Below are 21,641 nucleotides of genomic sequence, written 5' to 3' on the forward strand. Positions count from 1 at the left end.
GAGGGGAGAACAAAAAAGTTCAAAATATTTCTAAATCAGACGTTTGTAACATTGCAAAATTCAAAACTGATTGATCTTAGATTTTGCCTGCTACAGTCTCTCCCCCACCCCCCCCATTTCCACGGCATCAGCTGTGTGATGTGTTCTCAGGGCCCTGTCCTAACTCAGTCATGTGACCGTAGGCCCAGTTTGTCTGCTCATCTCCCAGGGCGACCACCTGCTCCCTTTCAAACGCTCATCTTTTAAAGGGTTACATCTCAGCACCCCACTGTTTCATTTCAGGATTTTTTTTTTTTTTTTACAGCAGTCAGTTCTCCATCCACATCTGGAGCCGCGGGCTCATTCTGACACCGCGGAGAGGAGTGGGACAGAGGCTCCGAAAATTCCTTCCCCCAATAGCGTGGGGCGCTGGATGCGGACAGCCATGGCAACCAGGTCACACAGGTAACAGTGCACACCTCCCGTTAGATCAGCTCTCTGAGAGGGCACAGTCACTGTCACACAGCTTTCTACCTGTGAGTGCCTGGCACCTGTGCCCCGACTCAGCACAGTGTTCCGCACCAACTCAACAAAGAGTTTGTACGTGACCCAAAGGGATCGTGTGCGCTTTCAGAGCTAAAGTCTGAGCATGGGACATTTTACAGAGTACCTGTCATTAGATGTAAATGCTAATAACATTACAGAACAATGTAAAAATAAAAATAACTATTGGAACTCTCTATTATAAACATTTAGGCCTAAACATTATTCATTTTAACAGTGTAGCTGAGAACGCTGCTTTGAATGTTAATATTACATTTTTGTGTGCATGTTATGTTTTTGTATTCATACAATGTTGCCAAAGCGTTCAAAGAAATTACACTGAAATAATGTGCACACAATAACACAATGTAACCACCAGAGGGAGCCACTTCATCACAAACTTTATAAAATCATTTGGAAAATGTTTTGTAGCCTAGAAACTTAATGAGGCAATTTGCAGGCTCAAGTAGACCACTATAATGTTAGTATCCTATACTGAAGGATACTACTCTGTTGCAGGAGGGATACTACTCGCTGTTACCATTATAACGTCAACAGCAAATGATAACGTCCAAACAGGAACGAAAATGATCAATTCTGAATAAACCAAATAACCTCTGTCCGTGTTACTGAAGAATATTTTCCATTATTAAACCATTCGATCAGCAACAAATACTTTTCCAAATACAATATACTCCCACTTTGCTGTATTCGAAGAATCCGAAGTGTAAATGAATCCAGTTTTAGCAACCTGAACATTGACCATACTGGCAAAGACCCAGGCTGCTGAGACATGACCCAAAAATTGATTCTAGCTTGTCTGGCCAAAAAGCACCATTTGAATGAGGAGCCAATCAAATCATACCTCTCCACTAACTGATAACATATCGACATCAGCACTGGGGCTAATGGGTCAAGACCCCGTTTGCAAATAAATAAATAAATAAATACGCCAAATAAAACCCAGCAAGCCTACATTAAGATTAACCCTTTTAATATTCCCTTATCTAAACATCAGCGGAAGCTAAACGTACATCAAGTTAAATACACCCGGCTGTGTATTTTAGCACAGTTGTGGCCATTGAAATACTATCAAAGGCGTTCTACTCAGACTGTCGCCAAGTGTTGGTTCATTAACCCGTGGAATGCCTCTAACGGCGCGTCACGAGTTAAACAAAAAAAGATTAGTCCGGGATCATTCCCCTCCCTCACAGAAGCCATTTTAACCAAACCGAGAGCCAGTTTTCTTGCTCATATAACCGAACAGTAGGCTAGCGGTTGCAACTGAATCACCACTTGGATCATCTCAGTAGCCTACAGTAAGTAAATAAATGACATCCAACGATAAAACGGTTGAGTCCATGCAAAAATATTTTTTGGAAAGCGTATCGCAGTTAGGCTTCTATAGGTGTGTATGACAGCAATAACCGGGAAAATGTAGGATTATGGATGCTCAATTAACCCTCACAGTATGGCAAAAGATTGTAACATTTTGAAACTAGAAATAAATGTGCACCTATTCTCGGTTTATTCTCAGCGTAGCCTTTCGCACAGCATTAGCCTACAATAATAGGCGCCAGTTAATGCTACTTAACCATCACATACAATTTTACGTGAGTTGTACTGCCAAGTCAAGCTTGCAAATAGCCTAGTCATGCAAATAACTAGGCTTTCCTTTTACGTATGGGAAAGAACACGTGACACGGCGCTGCACCTTCTCGATTCATTTTGTCGCAAAATGTTCACATTGTAGAAACGCACTTGTAGAAACATTACGGAAACAATTACATTTGTAGATACACTTTTTGGGGATACAAATATTCTAAACACCACGGTAAAGGGGAAGTGTATTTTGTTGTACAGCGGAAGGATTCGGATTTGCTTCGTTCGTTGGCCACGTTTCATAGTCAGTGGTTGCCACAATGCTTCAGAACTCCGTAAATAAAGAAGCGTTGATTGGCACTGCCACGCTCGGCGTTGTTCTTGCGGCAGGCTATTTAATAGGTAAGGATCTGATTTGTTTGTAATAGTTCTCAATGTCCTAAAAACCAGTCTAATCTTACCCACGAACGCGATATACAGTGCTAAGCCCAGTGACCTAAGTCAAGCTGTTGGTTTGACTGGTTTCCCTGGTTTTCACGGGCAGTGAAGACTATTGCGAGTTAAATCAGTCTGATAGTTGCCCTATCGTTTTGGTTGAGCGTCCTATACTTCTTTGAAGTGTGAAATAAGAATAGAATTAGGCACTAAGCTTCTTATTGAGAATAACCTTGACGTTACTCTTACAAAAAAAGAATAAATAAGAGACAAATAACTCAATCAATTGACTTTAAAAACAATAATTAAAAAAAAAATGTCGGATATGCATTTCATTTTGTGCGACGCCTTTAAAGTAAACTTTACTTGAATAGCAGGCCTATCATATCATTCATGTTGCACGGTAATGACGTGCTACTCCCCCTAGTAGTGCATCTACAGGTTGTGCTTCAACTATCAAACAGCAAGTCAAAACAATTAGCAGTTTGGCTTTCATAAAACGTGATCAAAATTACCCGTACATTTGCATTCGCCCTGTGATGCGCGAACGTCAAAATAATTTATTTTCATATTATGTTGTACAAGTCTCAACATAAAATAAAAAATATTCCAAACGTAATGATTTTCTCATGATTTCACGCAATTGGGTTGCATCCAAGTGATGCATACAGTAATGTACTGTGTATTATGTGTATTACATTAACATTGAGTAACCTGACTCCTGCATTACCGTGAGCAGATAAATGGATGCAAAGAAAATCAACGTTTTTTCTTTTATACTAAGTGCCATTCTTGCAAATTATGCTCTGTGAAGGAAAACGCAGGTCCGCATTTAACATCATGAGCATCGTCAAAAGTCACTGTGGAGGAAAGGACAATCCCGTGATGCAGTATGTACTGAACCACTCAATGAGGGAGCATCCTGCGCTTAAAAAACTCAGACTGGTAAGCAAGTCCTAATTTATGAATGCATAATGTGTCCCTCACTTCTGACAGGGAAAGTAGAAGCAATACAAGCTCATCCATGCAAAACGAGGTTCCAAAAACTATGTCGCTTATGCAAATTTGAATGATACGCCCCCCCTCCCGCCTCCATTCCCTGTGGGTTCATTTTCACTAGGGCAATACAACAAAGTGGCCACCAGAGGGCAGCATTATACAACGCTGCACGTTTTTTACTACTAAAAATCACGGAGGCAATTAAGAGATTTATTGAGGGTAAATCTTCAATTCCTTGAGACACTCATGCGCTTTGTGTCTAGTCATACATAATCAAGGGCGCATCACAACCATCTGACCAATGGGAACAGCCATCTCGCTGAATAAACTTCATAAGACCTTGAATTATCAGTATAAATCATCTGTGACAGGGTACGACGAAACTAAAACCGAAACCGCTGTTTAGACTCGAGTTTCTCGTGTGTGACAGAGAACTCTGGAGGATCCCTGGAACTTCATCATGGTGGCCTGTGAGGAGGCTCAGCTCATGGGAAACCTCGCGAAACTGATCAAGGCCAGGAAAGCCATTGAGATCGGTACGAAAAAAAAACCCCTGCTTTCATCCACTCTCCCCCCAGAGGACAATTCAGCTTTAGGGTCAGCCAAATCACAGCTTAAATAAATAAATACTCACTGCTTCTCTTGTACAGCTTATTTAGAATGACGTCAGTCCACAGAAGCCTAATCGTCATTTTTAATATAGTCAATCCACTTTCAGACTCCACTTGCACCCCTACAGCTGTATTCCGCAGTACTGTCTCCAGTCTTCAGAGACTGAAATGAAGGCCGATATTGAACCTTATAAAGAGCGGGGGACTGTTGTTGTCCTGAGGTGAAATGCCCAGACGTCATCATTCGTACCCTTTGCGTGTTCCAGGAGTGTACACGGGGTACAATGCCCTGAACATGGCACTGGCCGTGCAGGACGACGGCCATGTTGTGGCCTGTGACATCAAAGAGGACTACGCCAACGTGGGCAAGCCCTTCTGGAAAGAGGTAAGCCAAGCTGGGTCTGCTTTCCCAACAGCTGTTACGCCAAATGAACAATTTGCTTAAAAAAACGTTTTAAAATGTAGTTTTTATTTCACGATCAAACGTGTGCTTCAAGCTGAACTGACCGATGGCACTTCAGAGCACAAGATGGAACCCTTAGAACTGAACCCTTTCAACCGCTGCAAGCAAAACTGTAGAAATACGAAAGTAACATTTTTAACGCCGAGCCATAATCATTTTGAATATCGGAAGTTGATCATTTTAAAATAAAAAACCCCTGAACATCAGCTTAAGGTCTGTGGATTAGAAGGAACAGAACAGGAGGTGCTGACTCAGTAAAATTCACTGTAGTAGCCATTCCAGTCCAACTTGAAATAGCGCCACCATCTGGTGCACTGTGGCCTTCACACCCTGGAGGCCTGCAGGCTTTGCTGCCCTTTTAAACAGTGATTTACTGCGTTAAATACACCCAGCACATCAGCTGGGAAAGTCTGAGACTTCAGTGCAGAGGGGACACCGCAGTGTAGACCTTTCAGATCGTAGAGACTGCACATGCTTTTCAACTGTATTTCACACAAGATAACGATTTGGTAAATTCCTCACTCTCAGAACAAGATGTTAAAAACAACTCATAACGTCACTGGGCAATTTAAAATTTTTAACACCTGCAAGTGTAGCTAAGGATAACACATTCTGTGTTACTTTCAACAGTCTGTCTTGAAAAGTCTCCCTCTTTGTAACACATAAATTATATATTTATAACACAAGAGTAGTAACTCTGACACAAAATGTGTTGAAAGTAACACAAAAGTAGTAACACCAAAAAGTGTGTTCACGCATCTTTTTCACATCTTGCTCGAGCCTTTTTAAGCGATACAGTGGAAAGGACATAATGGAGAATAAAGGTTTAGTTTTGTGTCCCTCTCAGGAAAATGAAAATGCAGTTGCTGATGTACAGGAAGTCGTGGGCAAGCTTCCAGGAATGAGAACTAGCCTTGGCTGAGCATGCGTTGGTCACATGACCACCCACTGCCCTGAAGCCCATTACTCATCAGCTTCCCTAACTTCATAACTCCCCAAAAACCGCTCCTACCGACAGCCCTTTTGTAATCATACTGTTTAGGGGGCATGTCTTAAGACTTTGAACAATACATTTAATTTATTTGGCAGACGCCTTTATCTGAAGCAACGTACAATAAGTGCATACCAAAGACGATTGGAACAACTACAAAACACAGATCCGAAAAAAACACCTGATGGAATTCAACTTTCCAGGATTACACGTCCATGCTTTATGCTTTAATTTAGTTATTCTTTATTTTATTTTCTTCTTTAAGGCCGGCGTTGAGCACAAGATTGACCTGCGCATACAGCCAGCACTGCAGACCCTCGGTAACACTTTTCACGGTTAAAGCCTTTCGGCGGCCATGTTTTTACCGGCCTGGGTCGGGAGCCCGTCCCCGCCTGACGCCCCGATCTGTCTCTCCACAGACGACCTCCTCGCAGCGGGCGAGGCGGAGACCTTTGACTTCGTGTTCATCGACGCCGACAAACAGAATTACGACAACTACTACGAGAAGTCCCTGCAGCTCCTGAGGAAAGGGGGCATCGTGGCCATTGATAACGTGAGTATTCCGCACAGCTCTACTTCATATTCCATATTTGAAAACCGCTTTAAAGTTCTCCCCCCCATTTCTTTCAGCTGAGAAAGCTTTTAAGAATAAACACCGTCAGCCCACGATTAGTAAGACCCTTAAACTCAGTTACAGGAGTAAATATCCAACTGTAGGACGGGACTGGTTCATGGCCTCTACGGAAAAATAATGGGTAGAATAATGGGTCAGGAACTGGTCCTGTAACCCAAAGGTCACAGGTTCGATTCCCGGGTAGGACATTGTTGTACCCTTTGAGCAAGGTACTTAACCTGCATTGCTCCTGTATATATCCAGCTGTAGAAACGGATGCGATGTAAATGCTGCGTAAGTGATGTATATATGAAAGTCGCCGTGTAATGTAACGTAACCTTAGGCTCCGCCCCGGTCCTCTCTCTCCCCCCTCCCAGGTGCTGTGGGGGGGTAAGGTCGTCAGCCCCGCAGAGAATGACCTGGACACGCAGAGCATCGACAGGCTGAACAAGAAGATCCACAGAGACGTCCGGGTGAACGTGAGCATGCTGACCGTGGGAGATGGCCTGACGCTGGCCTTCAAACTCTGATGCCGGTCGGCGGACGCGAGAAAGGGTCCGGAACGTTCTGGAAGTCCTAGCACTGACTCTCCTTATGGCATTACTACTGCAGATGAACTACTACTTTCTGTGCAGTGACCAAATACTATTTGGTATTCAGGGATGATCTTTAGGTGTTTTTTGATTTATCTGATTATTGTATTTGATAGAAAAGTAAATATGCATTGGTAAATAGTGAAGTAATGGTCTAGAGAAAGAGAAACTAATGTTTAGAAATCACTTTGATTTATTCAGTCTCAGATTTCAGATCAGGAGCAAAATGGCAGAAGTATTCTCATTAAATACTTAACTGTAACTGTATTGCAAGACATAATATAGCCATTTCATAGTATCCAAATACGGAGGACAAAAAATACAGTCGGTCTACACACTCTGGTGTCAATCAACCAATGGGAATAAGACTGACACTATGACGTACTCTGATTAACAGCCCCCTCGTTATTATATGGACAAAGGCATACAGAAATTAATATACAGAAATTAATGACAAGAAATAAATGCAGAAATAGCCATTTATGTCAGATTTGATTTTTAGTTTTCTTGCATTTATATTTATCAATTCATTCATTCGAGTCATTTATCTTTAATATTGGCACTTTTGGTCCTCCGTATCCAAACAGCGTAGAGTGGGTAAGCCAGGTGGTTGAGAGTTTAAACTGTGGGGTTTGGATTCTCTGAAGTAGAAGAAAAGGCTTCCGGTGGCGTACTCCGTATAAAACGCGGGGCGCGCCAGCAGCATCTGCCGTGAGAAAGGTCAAAACCAAAGGACACGCAATATGCAAGCCTAACGCATAGGAGCTCGTTAACTGAACACATTTTGGGACACGTATTTAATGAGTATTTAGTGATTTTTAAACAGAAACAAATGCAGCATATGTACGGATATTATTAAAATATTTTTGTGTCCATTCCTTGGATGTGCTGCGTGGTTTTATTTCGATTGAATTTTTTTTTTCTCCCGTAATCATGGTCCCGTGAAATCCACATTTTTAACTAAAGCCATGGCCTCTCTCCAGCGCCCATTGGATGAAGACAGAGCATTAGCCAGCATGCTACAGTTACATGCAGAAGTGTACGAGCTGCACTAGCAGAACAGTAGAACATGGTAGAACAGTCCAGACTCCACACCTCTGTAAAGCCGAGCTGAGGGGAGAACCTGTCCTCTGTGTGAAACAGGACTTGAAAGCAGACTCAACCAGTGATACTTAATCAGTTTGGCCCCCGATAATGATCAGTCTTCACAAATTGCCAAACCATACAAATCATCTGTATTTTTCCTCAGAAAATCACAGGCATTCGATCAGGCAAGATCTTATTTAGTAGCTTCACTTAAACAATTTCTTCTAAATACGGAACTGAGGATACAGCCACTAATCTTGAAAAAACTCCCCGGGTCAGTACAGCAGATGAAAATCGAGTTGTCGGTTGACCCACCTGGTTAAACTGCATACGGAAACGCTCCCTTCCTGGGTAACTTTTCAACCAATTACGCCCCTGACCTACAGCGCTGCAAGCCACACATCACTGACGAGATCAGCGTTTGATATCAGCCTGTGACCTGCTTCTCTGGAGGAAGCCCCAGCTTCAGTAATACCGGCCTTGCTGTACTCTCTGAACAGCATTCGCCACAGTTAGATTTTTGGGCATAACTTATTCAATCTGATCTGCTCATATATGCTCATATAAATACTAATTATTGGGGCCTTTGTAGAATGATCTGTGTGGAAGAACTTTAAAAAACTGCAATGAGACAGAACCACTGTTCTTAGAATCTAAAAAAATAATCTGTTGTCAAAGATACATTTCTATTTTCAGTTTAACCTTGGGTTTCTGACACAAAACATAACTCACTTAAGCCATTTCCTCTTCCCCTAAACCAGCAGTTCTCAATCTTATCCAGAAAGGGCCAGTGTGAGTGTGGGCTTTCATTCCAACCAAGTTACACACCTGAATCAACCACTAGCGTCTTTGCAAAGGACCTTGATTAGTAGGAGCAGGTGTGTTACCGCTTGGTTGGAACAAAAGCCTGCACCCACACACCGGCCATTTCTGGATAAGATTGAGTTATATTATTATAGTTATATTATTAATATTATATAATATTATTATTTGTGTTGATGGTGTACGAATACGTCAAATGCTCTCACATTCCGAAAAAACGCATTTTATAACCAATATAACACATTCAATTTGAGGGAATAATTGGACTGCACTCACCGTAGCTGCGGGAAACTGTCCTCGAGCCCACGCCAGTCCAGTCTTCAAGGCCAGGGGCACCTCTCCTTTCTCCATATTGGATCAGTTAGATTGTTTATACGGTTATGATCCTATTACGGTCCAAGCCGAAGAACATACTACAGTACCGCGTAACGAAGATATTTCCAGTGGTTTGATACTTAACGAAGGTCCGTTCTACGAAAGCAGGTGTTTACCCAGGCAAACGAGAACACTAACTAAAGTAGATCAGCCTAAATTCATACACACGTCCTTTGTTTGAGAAACCCCATCCTATCACTAAACAAAATAGGTCTATTTGTTTGAATATACAAACCGAAGGCACAAACGATTCACAAGAACGTTTGAACTCCCGCCACCACACCTGCTTCCCACAAGCCCTCCCCTTCCTGCGGGTGAGGTCACACCTTAATTGGGAAAGGGCGTGGCTGCGTGCTGCATCGTAATTTTTGCAAAAAGTCCCCGAAACTGACCAAAAAGTAGCCTAGCCTACTGTCTGTACGTTGTAATAATAAATTGTAGCGGGATTACCTTCACTTTGTTTGAAAAGGTCAATTTATTGCAATCGATTGTATTGGTCCCTGTACCACCGGCAGAGGTGCAAGCTAGAAGTATTTAGGCTATAGGATCAATGAAGGACGTGACCCAATAGTTAACATGCACCCTTACAGTTACCTATTTAAATCTTAGACCGCATTGATATTTTGTGAATAAAATGACTTGTTATTCACAACTCTGGCAAGGAAGCTGTGAGTTAAAACATTTGAATAATTTAATCAAACATGGCTTGGGTACTAATCCCTGCATCCATGACAATGTTGGCATCAACTGTTTTCCTTTGCTTAGCCTACAGTTAATAGTTTGGCCATTATGATTTAATTCCACAGTTCAGTTGTTATAGGATGTCCTAAAATACCACGGTGCATTATGCGTCTGTAAAATGAATAGCATGCACATACAAAGCCACGTGCTGCTGGGGATGACACCGTATCTTTTTCCAATTAATCTAATTAGGGAGAAGTTGATGAGACTGGAGTGTCACTTTACGTGGGACTTGAAAAAGGAAAATTATGATCTCCCTTTTATGGAAATTAGACTGCACAAGACTATTAGTACTCCACACGGGAGGGGAGTACTAATTGAGGGCCGAGCCCTCAATCATCTTGCTTACGTAAAATTCTTGCGAGGTTTGACTCACGAGGCTGTGGAATACCTGAAGAGGGCTGAGGAGGAGAACGAGCGCAATCCGTTAAAGTGCGTCGTTACATACGGAAACTAGGATTGGGTGTGCTATCACACGGGAGAAGACTCCGAAGTCCAGACCTGCCTACGGAGGCTGGAGGAGCTTTATAATTCTTGAATTTCTCAACAGTACAAGGATGTTTGGTATCAAGGATACTAAAAAATAAATTTTAAAAAAGGGTAACATAACATATCAGTAATGTGTAAATATGTAATGCGTGTTCATTTGCAAATAAAGATCAATGACCTCAGCAACATCTTCTTCCTGCTTATTCCCTTTCAGAATAACAGCACAAGAATCCACCTACAAACAGAAATCTGGATACAGACCAGGGCAATTTCAGCGTTTTTGCAGAGATGGTCAGATGTACCTGTACAGGAATATTAGCTAGCTGCAATAACTTTAAATCGTATGGTGTTTTGGCAATTAATGAAGGGAAGGCCAAGTTACAAGGACATAGCTAAGGCTGCTTTAGATCATGTTTATTAGACTTTAAAACAAATGATCAAATATATGCTATAAAGAACGTTAATAATCGCTCACTGTTTGCAGAATGGGTTGTGGCACATAGAACGTGCCTTTTTTTCCAAAGTAGGACACTAATTAAAGATCTGAGGGGACTAGTTCAGAACACAACCCTCCTCCAGAAACAGAAGGCTGTGGTCTAATACCTGCAAATGCACTGAAGTCACTCAACTGAATCTTAAGTATAGATTTCATCCAAATGAAATGAGCATTAGGTGCGTTTTAAAATCAGAAACACCGGGCATACCATTAAAAAACACACAGCTACAATCCACCCTGCAGTAGTGTCCTTTTCCTCAAACTCCTATAAAAACTGTTGTAGTTTACTGCGTATGGAGTGTTTGCAATGTTCATAGGCCTTGGTCATATGAGGTCATATATTATGATAGGGTGGACTAACAGCAGCATTTCAGTTTAGGTCCTTGGATGGAAACGAGCGTTTGATTCCCTGAACTCCACCAGACTGAGAACCCTCTCTCAGGACACCGCAAGCAAATTCCTCCTTTTCGAAAATTGCAAAGCTGGAGACATCAAGCTTTCTGGAGTTCAAAGACTTTATTGAAAAGTTCAACATACACAAGAGGACTTCTGCGGTTTCTCGATGGCCAGTCAATAACATGGTGGGGGGCACTGACAGCTTTAAGTACTGAATTCCGTCTGAAACAAATCTATAAAGTCAATTTTGGCAGTACTGCACAACTTCATTACAAGTTTTTCACCCAAGGTAGAAACTAAACGCAGGTCACTCTCACCACATACGCTGGTCTCCAACTGACTGGTTGTCACAGCAGGTAAGCTACCCCTCAAGACAGCGACCACCCAAAAACTGCTCAGCTTAAGGGTGGCCTTCGCGTTTAGGTTCTCGCTCACTTTTACTTTCAAGTAGTCACCGATGGCTGGCGAAGCGTACAGGCTGAAATCGCAAAAGCGTGTCCTATGTGTGAAAGAGAAATGGAGGTACAACAATATTTAAATAAAAAGGTGCTCGCTGGAGTATCGATAACATTGGTGGAGTTTTACATTCTGCAGGTCAGAGAACTCAGGAATATCGTGTTATTAACAACACCGCAGTGAAGCCAGGAGAGCAGCCACGCCCCATGCCATGACCACCATTTTACGTCTGACCGACCACACATTGGAAATGAAAAGCGAAACATTCACAAACGTCCACTTTTGAGAGAATGGTGTATTTCATTGATGGCAGCGCACAGAGTTTTGGATACATCGAAATGTATAAATAACTGACCTACTACAAGCATCATCAATAACTACAAACCAAAATGAATGGACACCAGCTGGCCGGCAACCATCTAGTATCATTACAGGATCGGGTATCTTGTTGCTTCAAACGCATCCCTTTGAGAAATCCCCTGCTGGTTGAGTTGGAAATAACATTTAAGGCCAAATTCTTCTGATGTTCCCTCATCTCTGACTCTACAGGGAAGGGCCTTAGGCCTCCAGCTCCAAACCCAGTCCCAGCTTGTGGCCACCGGCATTGATGCTCTTCCCATCAACCAAAGCCGACAAGATGAGCTTCACACCTGCAAGAGGACGAGTTCTGAGATTAAACTCTAATCAGGCCGGCAAATTCTTTAACAATATTATTCAACATCGGATCACAAAATGAACTGGAAGTAATACTCTCCAGCAAGATACACCAAACGATTTAGGATGAAATTTTTAACTGGAGTAAATAGCTCAATTCTACAGTGCTATTCACCATTCCCCATAGCTCAAACACACATGCAGATATTTAAGAATGCTTTACCCTCTTAGCAGGGTACATACCTGGTCGCAGGGTCTGACTGTAGCCAACTCCAATCAGACTGGTGTTATTCACTTTAGCCTTTAAAAAAAAAAAAAAAAAAAAAAAAAAATTTCAACAATCCAATTTATGAAACCAAAATGTCACTGCGGGATATTAAAAATGGTTCCTTCAATTTCTTAAGTGTTGCATATAAACCAGAGCTAATAATATACACCGTATTACAAAATAATTCAACATGCTACATCAAAGCTGAAAGCTTTATGCATCACTATGTGGTCAAACACATAGTATACAGACCATAGCATACAGACCATAGTATACAGACCATAGTATACAGACCATAGCATACAGACCATAGTATACAGACCATAGTATACAGACCATAGTATACAGACCATAGTATACAGACCATAGTATACAGACCACATAGTATACAGACCACAGTATACTGACCATGTGTCACCAGTACGGGCCAAGCTAGATTACTTTAAACACATTAAAATCTAGCACACTTTCAGGGGAAACGGTGCAGATTTTTAATAAAGGGGCAGGGGGGCTGGGTTCACACGGAGCTCAGTCACAGCTGTACTCACTGAAATGGCGCAGATTTTAAATACAGGGCTGGGGGGCTGGGTTCACACGGAGCTCAGTCACAGAAGTACTCACTGAAATGGCGCAGATTTTAAATACAGCGCAGGGGGGCTGGGTTCATGTGGAGCTCAGTCACAGAAGTACTCACTGAAATGGCGCAGATTTTAAATACAGCGCAGGGGGGCTGGGTTCACGCAGAGCTCAGTCACAGAAGTACTCACTGAAATGGCGCAGATTTTTAATAAGGGGCAGGGGGGCTGGGTTCACGCAGAGCTCAGTCACAGAAGTACTCACTGAAATGGCGCAGATTTTAAATACAGCGCAGGGGGGCTGGGTTCGTGCGGAGCTCAGTCACAGCTGTACTCACTGAAATGGCGCAGATTTTAAATACAGGGCTGGGGGGCTGGGTTCGTGCTGAGCTCAGTCACAGAAGTACTCACTGAAATGGCGCAGATTTTAAATACAGGGCTGGGGGGCTGGGTTCGTGCTGAGCTCAGTCACAGAAGTACTCACTGAAATGGCGCAGATTTTTAATAAGGGGCAGGGGGGGCTGGGTTCACGCAGAGCTCAGTCACAGAAGTACTCACTGAAATGGCGCAGATTTTAAATACAGCGCAGGGGGGCTGGGTTCGTGCGGAGCTCAGTCACAGCTGTACTCACTGAAATGGCGCAGATTTTTAATAAGGGGCAGGGGGGGCTGGGTTCGTGCTGAGCTCAGTCACAGAAGTACTCACTGAAATGGCGCAGATTTTAAATACAGGGCCGGGGGGCGGGGTTCGTGCGGCGCTCAGTCACAGCTGTACTCACTGAAATGGCGCAGATTTTAAATACAGGGCTGGGGGGCTGGGTTCGTGCGGAGCTCAGTCACAGCTGTACTCACTGAAATGGAAGCGCTGGAGTCCAGCTGGTACTTGGCCGCGATGCCGAAGCGGGTGCTGTTGCTCCCCGCGGTCCACGCCAGGTTGACGGCCGTCTCCAGTTTGTCGCTCACTTTCTGGTAAATAGACCCTCCGAACTCAGACCCGTCGTTGCTGTGACGACAAGAGGAGGCATCAGGGCCCAAAACCAGACAAGCCGATTATTTTCCACCGGCCAATCACCAGCAGAAAGGCATCTGCCTTTTTTCTGAAAATCACTGAGAAATATACAGACTGTACACACCCTAAAAGCTGGATTATATGGCTTTCACTACAGAAACTGCACTTCAAATCTAACATGTCCCCAATTCTTAAAGACACCCCACCCCTTCCAACAATTTAATTGACCCACTCTTAACCAGCAGTCCTCATATCCATCACCCACACCTTAAAGACTTACACGTTGGTGTGCAGCTGGAAGTCCCCAGTCTTGTATCCAACTGCGAAGTTGTTCTGGGTCATTTTGGATTTGGCGGTGTCGAAGGACATTTGGTAACCAGCAAGCCACCCTTCGTAACCAGCGACGGCCGCCCCGTGAATGGTGGGCCCAGCGAAGTCAAAGTCAACATCACAGCCCAGGTTGACGTATTCACGCTTGTAGGCGGTCTTGACCTTGCCACTCTTCTTGCTGATGAACAGATATACACATGCGTTAGATTCAAAGGGCACCAAGGACCATTCTCTGAAACATTATCAGTATACTTACCTTGTTTACAAAAAAGTAAATAATGCTATTTTAATACAGTGAGACAAAGATTTAAATACAGTTCTGAAAATTCTCAACTACCCACACTCATTTAAATTATATTACAAGCAATCATATAGCAGATGCTCTTATACAGAGTGACTGTGGACTGTGAAAGTGGAGAATATCAGGGTTAGCCTCAGGAATACAAAATGTGATATTGCAAGGCCTATTTTTAATCAGTGAGCGTAAAATTAACTGAATAAACCAACATCAAGTAGTGGAAACAAAAATAAATGACCTATACCTCCAACACCAACCGCAAAAAAAATCCAAAAAGAAAGAGGCCCTGGCACAGGCTTAAGTGGGTCAGAAGCCTGAGGCAGACATTGGGCAAGGCTTCTGCCGTCCTCACCGCAGCGTGGCGGGGCGGGGGGGCGGGCGACTGGCGGGATGTGTCCCGAAAGAGCAGGCGCGCCAGAGGGAGGGGGAGGGCCCCGAAACCCAGAGGCAGCAGAAGGAAGAGGTCTGGCTGGGGTGTAGCGTCTGGCGCTCTTTTGAAGATGGGACAGAGCCGTCCCTTCAGCCGCCCGATGGCACCCAGGCTCAGAGCCTGATGCCAGCCATTCACCACAGCGTTCTACAATCACCTCGGCAGGGAGCAGCCCAGAACTCAGCCAATCTGGATGCTTTTAACACTGTAGTTGAATCACGCATGAAGTCACAACCCTGATTACAACTAGTCTCCCCCCTTCTGTTCCTCTCTGCGCCCTTACCACCACCAGGACAGTCTGCGTCCTTTAAGCTGCTCAATAAAGCAAATCTGGGTAAAGTGGCAAGAGCTTCATCTGAATTCCATGTTCGTCAATCAGCCTTGTAGGCTAGGTAGTGTTCCCATAAAAGGGGCGGTGCCTGGACCAATGAGCCTATAGTGGTAGAGGATGGACCGTACTCGAACGGAGTCTCTTAGGGGGGGGGGTACGGACAGGTACAAAGAACATGAGTCATAATCTCAAAAAGTAACCCCGTTGACGCCAACAAAGCCAGGGACAAGCGTTGGCAAAAACTGTGTGGCAAAAACTGTGTTTTAAAATAAAAGTATTATTCCACAATATGGAAAACCCAAGGGTTAAAAGTCAAATTAGCCCGCAACTCACTTCGTATTCCCTGTATTTGCATGTCTGAAACAGCGAAAGTCACTGTGCAAAATTTCCCTCAGAGGAAAGCAAGCGGTAGGAGAAAGGTTCAGTTAACTGTACTGAACGCCAAAAAAAGGCATGAGGCAGCCGTCTATGAAGCAAGTTTCAGCATCACGACAGATAGCTTGTGACGGTTATCAGTTAGCGACATGCTACTAAGCAAGGCCTGTAGCAAGCAATTCATGCCTATTCAGATAACTCTTAGACATGCTCCCTGCACAGGTGCAAGATAAAATTTATGAACGGGGTGTGGATTCAAAATGACGCACGCTTAGCAATTACACCAACCGGGTCAAGCCAAACATTGACAGAAATATTTTCTCTACAAAACAGTGTTTTTAAAATACTGAAAGCAGTGCATAAACGCGATTTTCGTTTAAATAAGTCACCCGTTTATGCATCCCAACAGGAGTGCGTTATTTTCCCAACTCACTCATGCAGACAAGGCCAGAAGTTTTATGGACTTAAACTGGCTTACTGCCCGCCCATAGCTATATAAAGAGCAGTGGGTGATGTTACTCAATACTAGACTTAATGTTCATCAGTAGTTTTTAAAAAAAGAAAATATTCAAATTGAAGTCTGTTTGCTGTATTCTTCTATGTGAAATGTAATATTCTTTAAACTCTGTATTCTGTATACAGACACATACCCAGTGTTTGGCGAGAAAGTTGTGTCAAACGTCAGCTTCAAACCTTTGGCAATCTAGGGAAATAAAAAGACGGAAAATAAATTTAATAAAATTAAATCAAGAAAAGGTGAATAAAACGGTATTAATTTCTTGTATTCCACCCTTGGCAGTACCTGGTCTTCGATGGTGATTTCTGTTCCGAGAGTGTTGTCAGTGTTCCACTTCTCTGTAAAGGTCAGGCCGTATTCTGACCACTTGTATTTGGTTTCCAGGCTCCCATTGACTTTGCTGGTGTCAGTGTTGGAGGAACCAGAAGTTTTGAATTCCTGCAAAGACACACAACATTCCAAAGTGTTTATCCCAAACATATCACTGAAAGGTTGACAAAGCTCCAAGTCACCCAAATCTTAAAACTGCCAAAGAGTTCCGAAACAAAAAGATAACGTCAACAATAAAAACATTCAGATGAAGAAACCACTCCAATGAATACTATGCAAGCACAAAAAGGTCATTTTGGTCCACCAGCCTGAAAGATTCAATTTCAAAAGCAAACATGGATTACTCATATTATAATCTTGAAACACACGCTGTAATTATTTTATACCACAGGAACATACCACACCGCTAGCAGACTTTGTCTTCACGTCAAGTTTCACCAACCCAAAACCTTCAGAAATTAAAAAATAAATAAAATAAAAAAACTTAGTTATACATCAAACACCATTTATATGCATGTTCTAAAATATGACATGCTACAGTTTCAGTAGTTATTCCATTTTAAGATGCCTTACCATATCCCTTGTTGAAGATGTCCTTGGCAGATTTGCCGAGGTCACCATATGTCGGAGGTACAGCCATTCTATCTGTGGCGAAAAAGAAATGCCGTTAACCACGGAAGCCCTTAAGTAGAGCTCTAGTCTCATTTTAAACCAGCGAGAATCCAATCCGCACACTGCAGGTAGGCACAGATCCTTGAGTTGAGACAGGAATGAACATCACTCGGCGCACGCCCACGTTTGCATATCGTATCAAAGGCAGTTTGCATTGCGCTGGGTGAGAACAATCACAGGTAATAAGAGCAGACAGCTGGCCACGCCTTTCAATGGCACCAGGAAGAAACAGCCCTGGCCTCGCGGGGCTACACTTCGGCGTTTATTAAAGGCACTTCTCCAACGCACAAAGCACATTACTATTCTTATGTCATTTTAATTTAAAAACTAGGCCTACGTCCTCAAGTGTTTACGTTTACATGAGGTGCGTTTAGTTTTAGGGCATCTTAGCTAGCAGTGCAAATTTTATACTGATGAAAATCTGCAATATTAGAATAACCATAGTGCACGTTAATGCAGTGAAACTATAACGGCATATAGTTTGCCTCAAAATTACATTAAGTCTGAACAGCATTTCAAATCAACAAAGGTCGCCAGTGTGCCTGTGAAGGATGACATCCAAAAATTGTCCATTGTCTGGTGATTAGCTAGCTAGCTGCCATGTTTTAGCTGGAAAAAATAATAATAATAATAATTCAAACAAATGTCTGCGCGTAACATTTTGTACGTGAATTGGCTAACGTAGCAATCCAACCATATATCTTGCCTTATTAGGAACCAAGCCTTCTCGATTCAGCTCGTTTCGCCGGCTACTACTACTAGCTGGTTCATGGACCTCCGCTAACGTTAGCAAAAATGACGTAGCGGGCTATATAGCTAGTAAAGTATGGGGCAATCCACATGTCAAGGCCAATTCGGACTCCTATGCTAGGCGGTTATGTACTCGCCAAATTAAATATTAACGCTAACGTTAGTCATTTGTGAATCATACTAGGTCCCAAGTTAACGTTAATCTACCGATAACTATATGTTACGAAAAACAAGGGCCTAAAGCTAGTGTAACCTAGGCAGCTGCATTTGAAGCACTTTTGGTTCGGAATAGTTGGTTAGCCAAGAACTAGATATAGACGAAACACAGCAGATCCGTTTCGTTACTTAGCTAAGCTAACCTTACATTTTTACTTATTTAACCTTTGGCTTTGTTTTAGCAGGCAGGCCCATTAAGAACATAGGACAGCCTAGCAAAAGGCAAAGAAGTCTCTTGAGTGAGAAGTATTGAGTAAAAGGGCCGAAATTAAATAATCACAAGATCATATAAAGTTAGCCATCCAGTTTAGCGCTGTTCAAATTCAAAGCAGCTTCATATTACACATTTAAGCAAACCAGCTTTAAGGATTCATTCAGCTTGTGCTAATGCATACTGCAATGATTTCTTTTAAGTTAGCTAGTCTAGACAGCTATATACGCTGGACCGAAATATCTTATTTAGCTAGCAAGCAAACGATATTAACATTGCTTCAATGCAACTGTCAATTTGAAAACAAGCAAGGTTAAGTTTCCGAACAGGAGGCCGCCATCTTGACATAACATAACTAAGCGAGGCAACGTAATATTCTATAGCTAGCGTTAGAGCCATCTTCCTCCAAGATCTACAGCTATCTAGACTGCAGGCTCGGCTTGGCAGTTTAGATTACAAATGTCAGTTGAGTTGACGTTTAACGGTACGCTAGCTAACTCACCAAGCTTGCCAACTGGATCAGCAATGTTCCAACGCCCTTAGCTCGTTATTTGGTCAGTTAGCCAAGCAGCTAGGGTTAGCGAAGCAATTTACCCAAAACTCCAACACTGTTAACATTAGATCTAACTTGTAACCTTGGCTAACAGCGAACTGAAAATCTCAAGACTGCAAACCCCAGCTAACCAAATGTCGAATGGAGTGAGCTGGCTAACTTAGCTACCTAGCATCAGCATTAGTAACTTGGCTAGCTAGGATACATTCAAAAATACAATTTAAATATTATGTTCATTAGATAGGTGGATAGCGATAATGAATCAAGTTAATGTTACTGTTAGCAAGTTTAATTAGCCTATTTATGAATTGGTACTTTGCACATTTTTATTTGAAATTGCAGCTAGACTATCTTTTCTAATGTTTCTTAGCCGGCGCATGTTGAAACGCCCCCAAACTACACAGTACATTTGCTAGTGTCAAACTAGGAATCGCTACAGCAAACCGCACTCTAGACAAAAAGGTGGGTCTTAACCATTCGAGCTGTTCACAAACTAACGTTGGCTATACCCAAATCAGAATTAAAGTTTTCAATATTTCTTTGGCAATTACTTGGCGCTCGATATTTACATAGCTACATTTTATTCGGAAAAACATGGTGCTAGAGCCTAACCTACAGACCAAGTCTGCTTCCATTTTTCTAAATAGTGCGGGAGCACGTTACGAGCTTTCAGTTGTCCCTGGAATCCACGACAGGCCTCGTTCAAACTTGGTAAACTCCAGGCAGAGTTATCACAATGGTTTCTACTTAGCGGTAATTCGTATATAGCCTAACATTGACGTGAAAACTTCTCTCTACTTACCTGTCAAAAATTGAGAGGTAAACTACAACGTATGCTTTATTTTCCGGCTGCAACTGGCGCCGCACCGCCACAGTAAATCTCTCCAGCTGGAGGGCGAAGTGAAGGAGACACTGCAATGCCACAGCAACCTCTCATAACCTCAAACCGAAGGACCCCGCCCTTAAAGCTGTTTTTAATGTGCCTGTCTGAAACAAGTGACCATGGGCGCTTGAATAAGTTCGATTTCAGAACCTCTGAATTATAATATGTTTGGAAAGTAACAATTATTACTTATATGGTGTTCTACTTGTTAAACGGATTAATCTTATGTCAAAGGTGGCTTATGGAACTCAATAAAACTTCTTACCTTTTATTTTAGGCAACCACACGGACTGCCTTTTTTATCACCATGGAAACTTAGGTAGGACCAAATTAGCGCAAACCTGACGATAGAAATGAGTTTACGTAAAATGGTCTTGCGGCAACAGCTGAGATCATAAACGTATGTATATGGCTGGGATTGGATGAGGTGGGTGTGTCACCGCATTTCCAAGCTTGGGGCGTAAATGTATCGATACCGTTAGTGAACATTCCTGTAAGTTAAGTAATTTGTAAAGAAATTAAATGGCGCTATATTTTACTGGACTGTATTGATGTATCACTCGATAATTTGAACAGCTACGCTTTAATCAAAGTCATAGCCTAGCTAGCAAGCTCTGGCTAACATCACTTGGGAAAACGCAATATGTAAACTGATGTTCGCTAATTTGTATCTGGTAGTAGGACCGAGTATAGACAAACGTTAGCTATTCCATTTAAGTTAACGTTAGTTGGTGTGAACATGTTGCGAAGTGACGCCAGCTAAACAAGTTGGGCGCATGACGCTAACTGCCTTACACTAATGCGACATATAGCTAGATATCGACAACATATTTTATAGTCTGCCGTTACTTGATCCAATCAAATCCAAATCAAAAGGAACAACTACTCGCCATTTGTAAGATAGCTACTGACGTATTGCATTATAGCTAAAACGATCTGTTTGAGTCTGATTTATGCATTAACACTGTTTGGCTTTAAAACACGCAAATTGTTTGCAACAGTCCTTCGTTTGAATGACTACCGATTTGTAAGGCCGAATGGGGTAATGTGTACCTTCGTGTAAGTGAATTTCTGCTCACAATGAGCCATGTCAATAAAGAGTTGCAACACTGCCTTTTTGCAGCTATTCTATGCGTCTTTATTTGAGAGGTTTTCTTTTTGATATCGTGTTAAGTATTATAATAGTAGTTTGAGGTTACCTGACAGAAATCCAGACATTCCATGTCACCCGCTGTTATACGAGAGTAATGCGTTCTTCAAACTGCAAGAAGCTTGAACTATTTACTAACTGCCAGTCAGAGTACTCGTTGTTCAAGTGCGATCGGTGTACAAGTTTCTGATAATGAAATGGGGGGATAATGTGTATGTCCTATTTTTCAAACTATTTGCAATCGAGTTAAAAGTAAGTGGTTACTGACCAAGTCTGAATTTCTCTCCGGGGTGTAAAAACTCCTGTCCTGTCCTTACTTCCTGTCAGTACTTTGTAGTTCTATATAGTAGAACAACATTGTGCTGTAGATTTGGAATTAAAGTTTAAGCCTTACAACAGA

General features: G+C 42.4%; 2 protein-coding genes and 1 long non-coding RNA gene across 6 annotated transcripts in view; 1 reads left to right on the forward strand and 2 right to left on the reverse strand.

Moving 5' to 3' along the window:
* The window catches only part of LOC118219698, a 289,497-nt gene extending 280,419 nt beyond the window's left edge, over window positions 1-9,078 (reverse strand). For all 3 annotated transcript variants that reach the window (XR_004763823.1, XR_004763822.1, XR_004763824.1), the window contains exon 1: window positions 9,014-9,078. This is a non-coding gene — a long non-coding RNA (uncharacterized LOC118219698). The remainder of the gene's footprint in view (window positions 1-9,013) is intronic.
* Window positions 1,691-7,707, forward strand: LOC118219695 (catechol O-methyltransferase domain-containing protein 1-like). Of its 2 annotated transcripts, none has more exons than XM_035403034.1 (7): window positions 1,691-1,841; window positions 3,374-3,504; window positions 3,989-4,094; window positions 4,436-4,554; window positions 5,889-5,943; window positions 6,043-6,176; window positions 6,614-7,707. In XM_035403034.1, the coding sequence occupies exons 2-7, from the start codon at window positions 3,400-3,402 to the stop codon at window positions 6,764-6,766; spliced, it is 672 nt and encodes a 223-aa protein (XP_035258925.1). In that variant the 5' UTR covers window positions 1,691-1,841; window positions 3,374-3,399; the 3' UTR covers window positions 6,767-7,707. The 2 variants fall into 2 exon arrangements, with proteins under 2 accessions (XP_035258925.1, XP_035258924.1); XM_035403033.1 differs by lacking the exon at window positions 1,691-1,841 and adding an exon at window positions 2,373-2,526.
* A 2,257-nt stretch (window positions 9,079-11,335) lies between the features above and the next one.
* Window positions 11,336-20,164, reverse strand: vdac2 (voltage-dependent anion channel 2). The gene is made up of 9 exons (XM_035403032.1): window positions 20,011-20,164; window positions 17,380-17,451; window positions 17,206-17,255; window positions 16,762-16,914; window positions 16,610-16,662; window positions 14,476-14,703; window positions 14,039-14,189; window positions 12,588-12,645; window positions 11,336-12,340 (listed from the first exon to the last, which is right to left on the reverse strand). Exons 2-9 carry the CDS (start codon window positions 17,444-17,446, stop codon window positions 12,249-12,251), a joined length of 852 nt encoding a protein of 283 aa, XP_035258923.1. The 5' UTR covers window positions 17,447-17,451; window positions 20,011-20,164; the 3' UTR covers window positions 11,336-12,248.
* Window positions 20,165-21,641: the final 1,477 nt, after the last annotated feature.

Source organism: Anguilla anguilla, chromosome 2, assembly GCF_013347855.1.
Source record: "Anguilla anguilla isolate fAngAng1 chromosome 2, fAngAng1.pri, whole genome shotgun sequence".
Classification (NCBI taxonomy): Eukaryota; Metazoa; Chordata; class Actinopteri; order Anguilliformes; family Anguillidae; genus Anguilla; species Anguilla anguilla.

What these genes read in the sequence shown, in the direction of transcription:
- LOC118219695 (XM_035403033.1), top strand. Translation starts at nt 2,445, where the DNA reads ATGCTTCAGAACTCCGTAAATAAAGAAGCGTTGATTGGCACTGCCACG. An exon ending in CGCTTAAAAAACTCAGACTG is followed by an intron (nt 3,505 to 3,988) that starts GTAAGCAAGTCC and finishes CGTGTGTGACAG; the next exon opens with AGAACTCTGGAGGATCCCTG. An exon ending in GCCAGCACTGCAGACCCTCG is followed by an intron (nt 5,944 to 6,042) that starts GTAACACTTTTC and finishes GTCTCTCCACAG; the next exon opens with ACGACCTCCTCGCAGCGGGC.
- vdac2 (XM_035403032.1), bottom strand. Translation starts at nt 17,446, where the DNA reads ATGGCTGTACCTCCGACATATGGTGACCTCGGCAAATCTGCCAAGGAC. An exon ending in CATCTTCAACAAGGGATATG is followed by an intron (nt 17,256 to 17,379) that starts GTAAGGCATCTT and finishes TAATTTCTGAAG; the next exon opens with GTTTTGGGTTGGTGAAACTT. An exon ending in ACTTTCTCGCCAAACACTGG is followed by an intron (nt 14,704 to 16,609) that starts GTATGTGTCTGT and finishes TCTGTTCATCAG; the next exon opens with CAAGAAGAGTGGCAAGGTCA.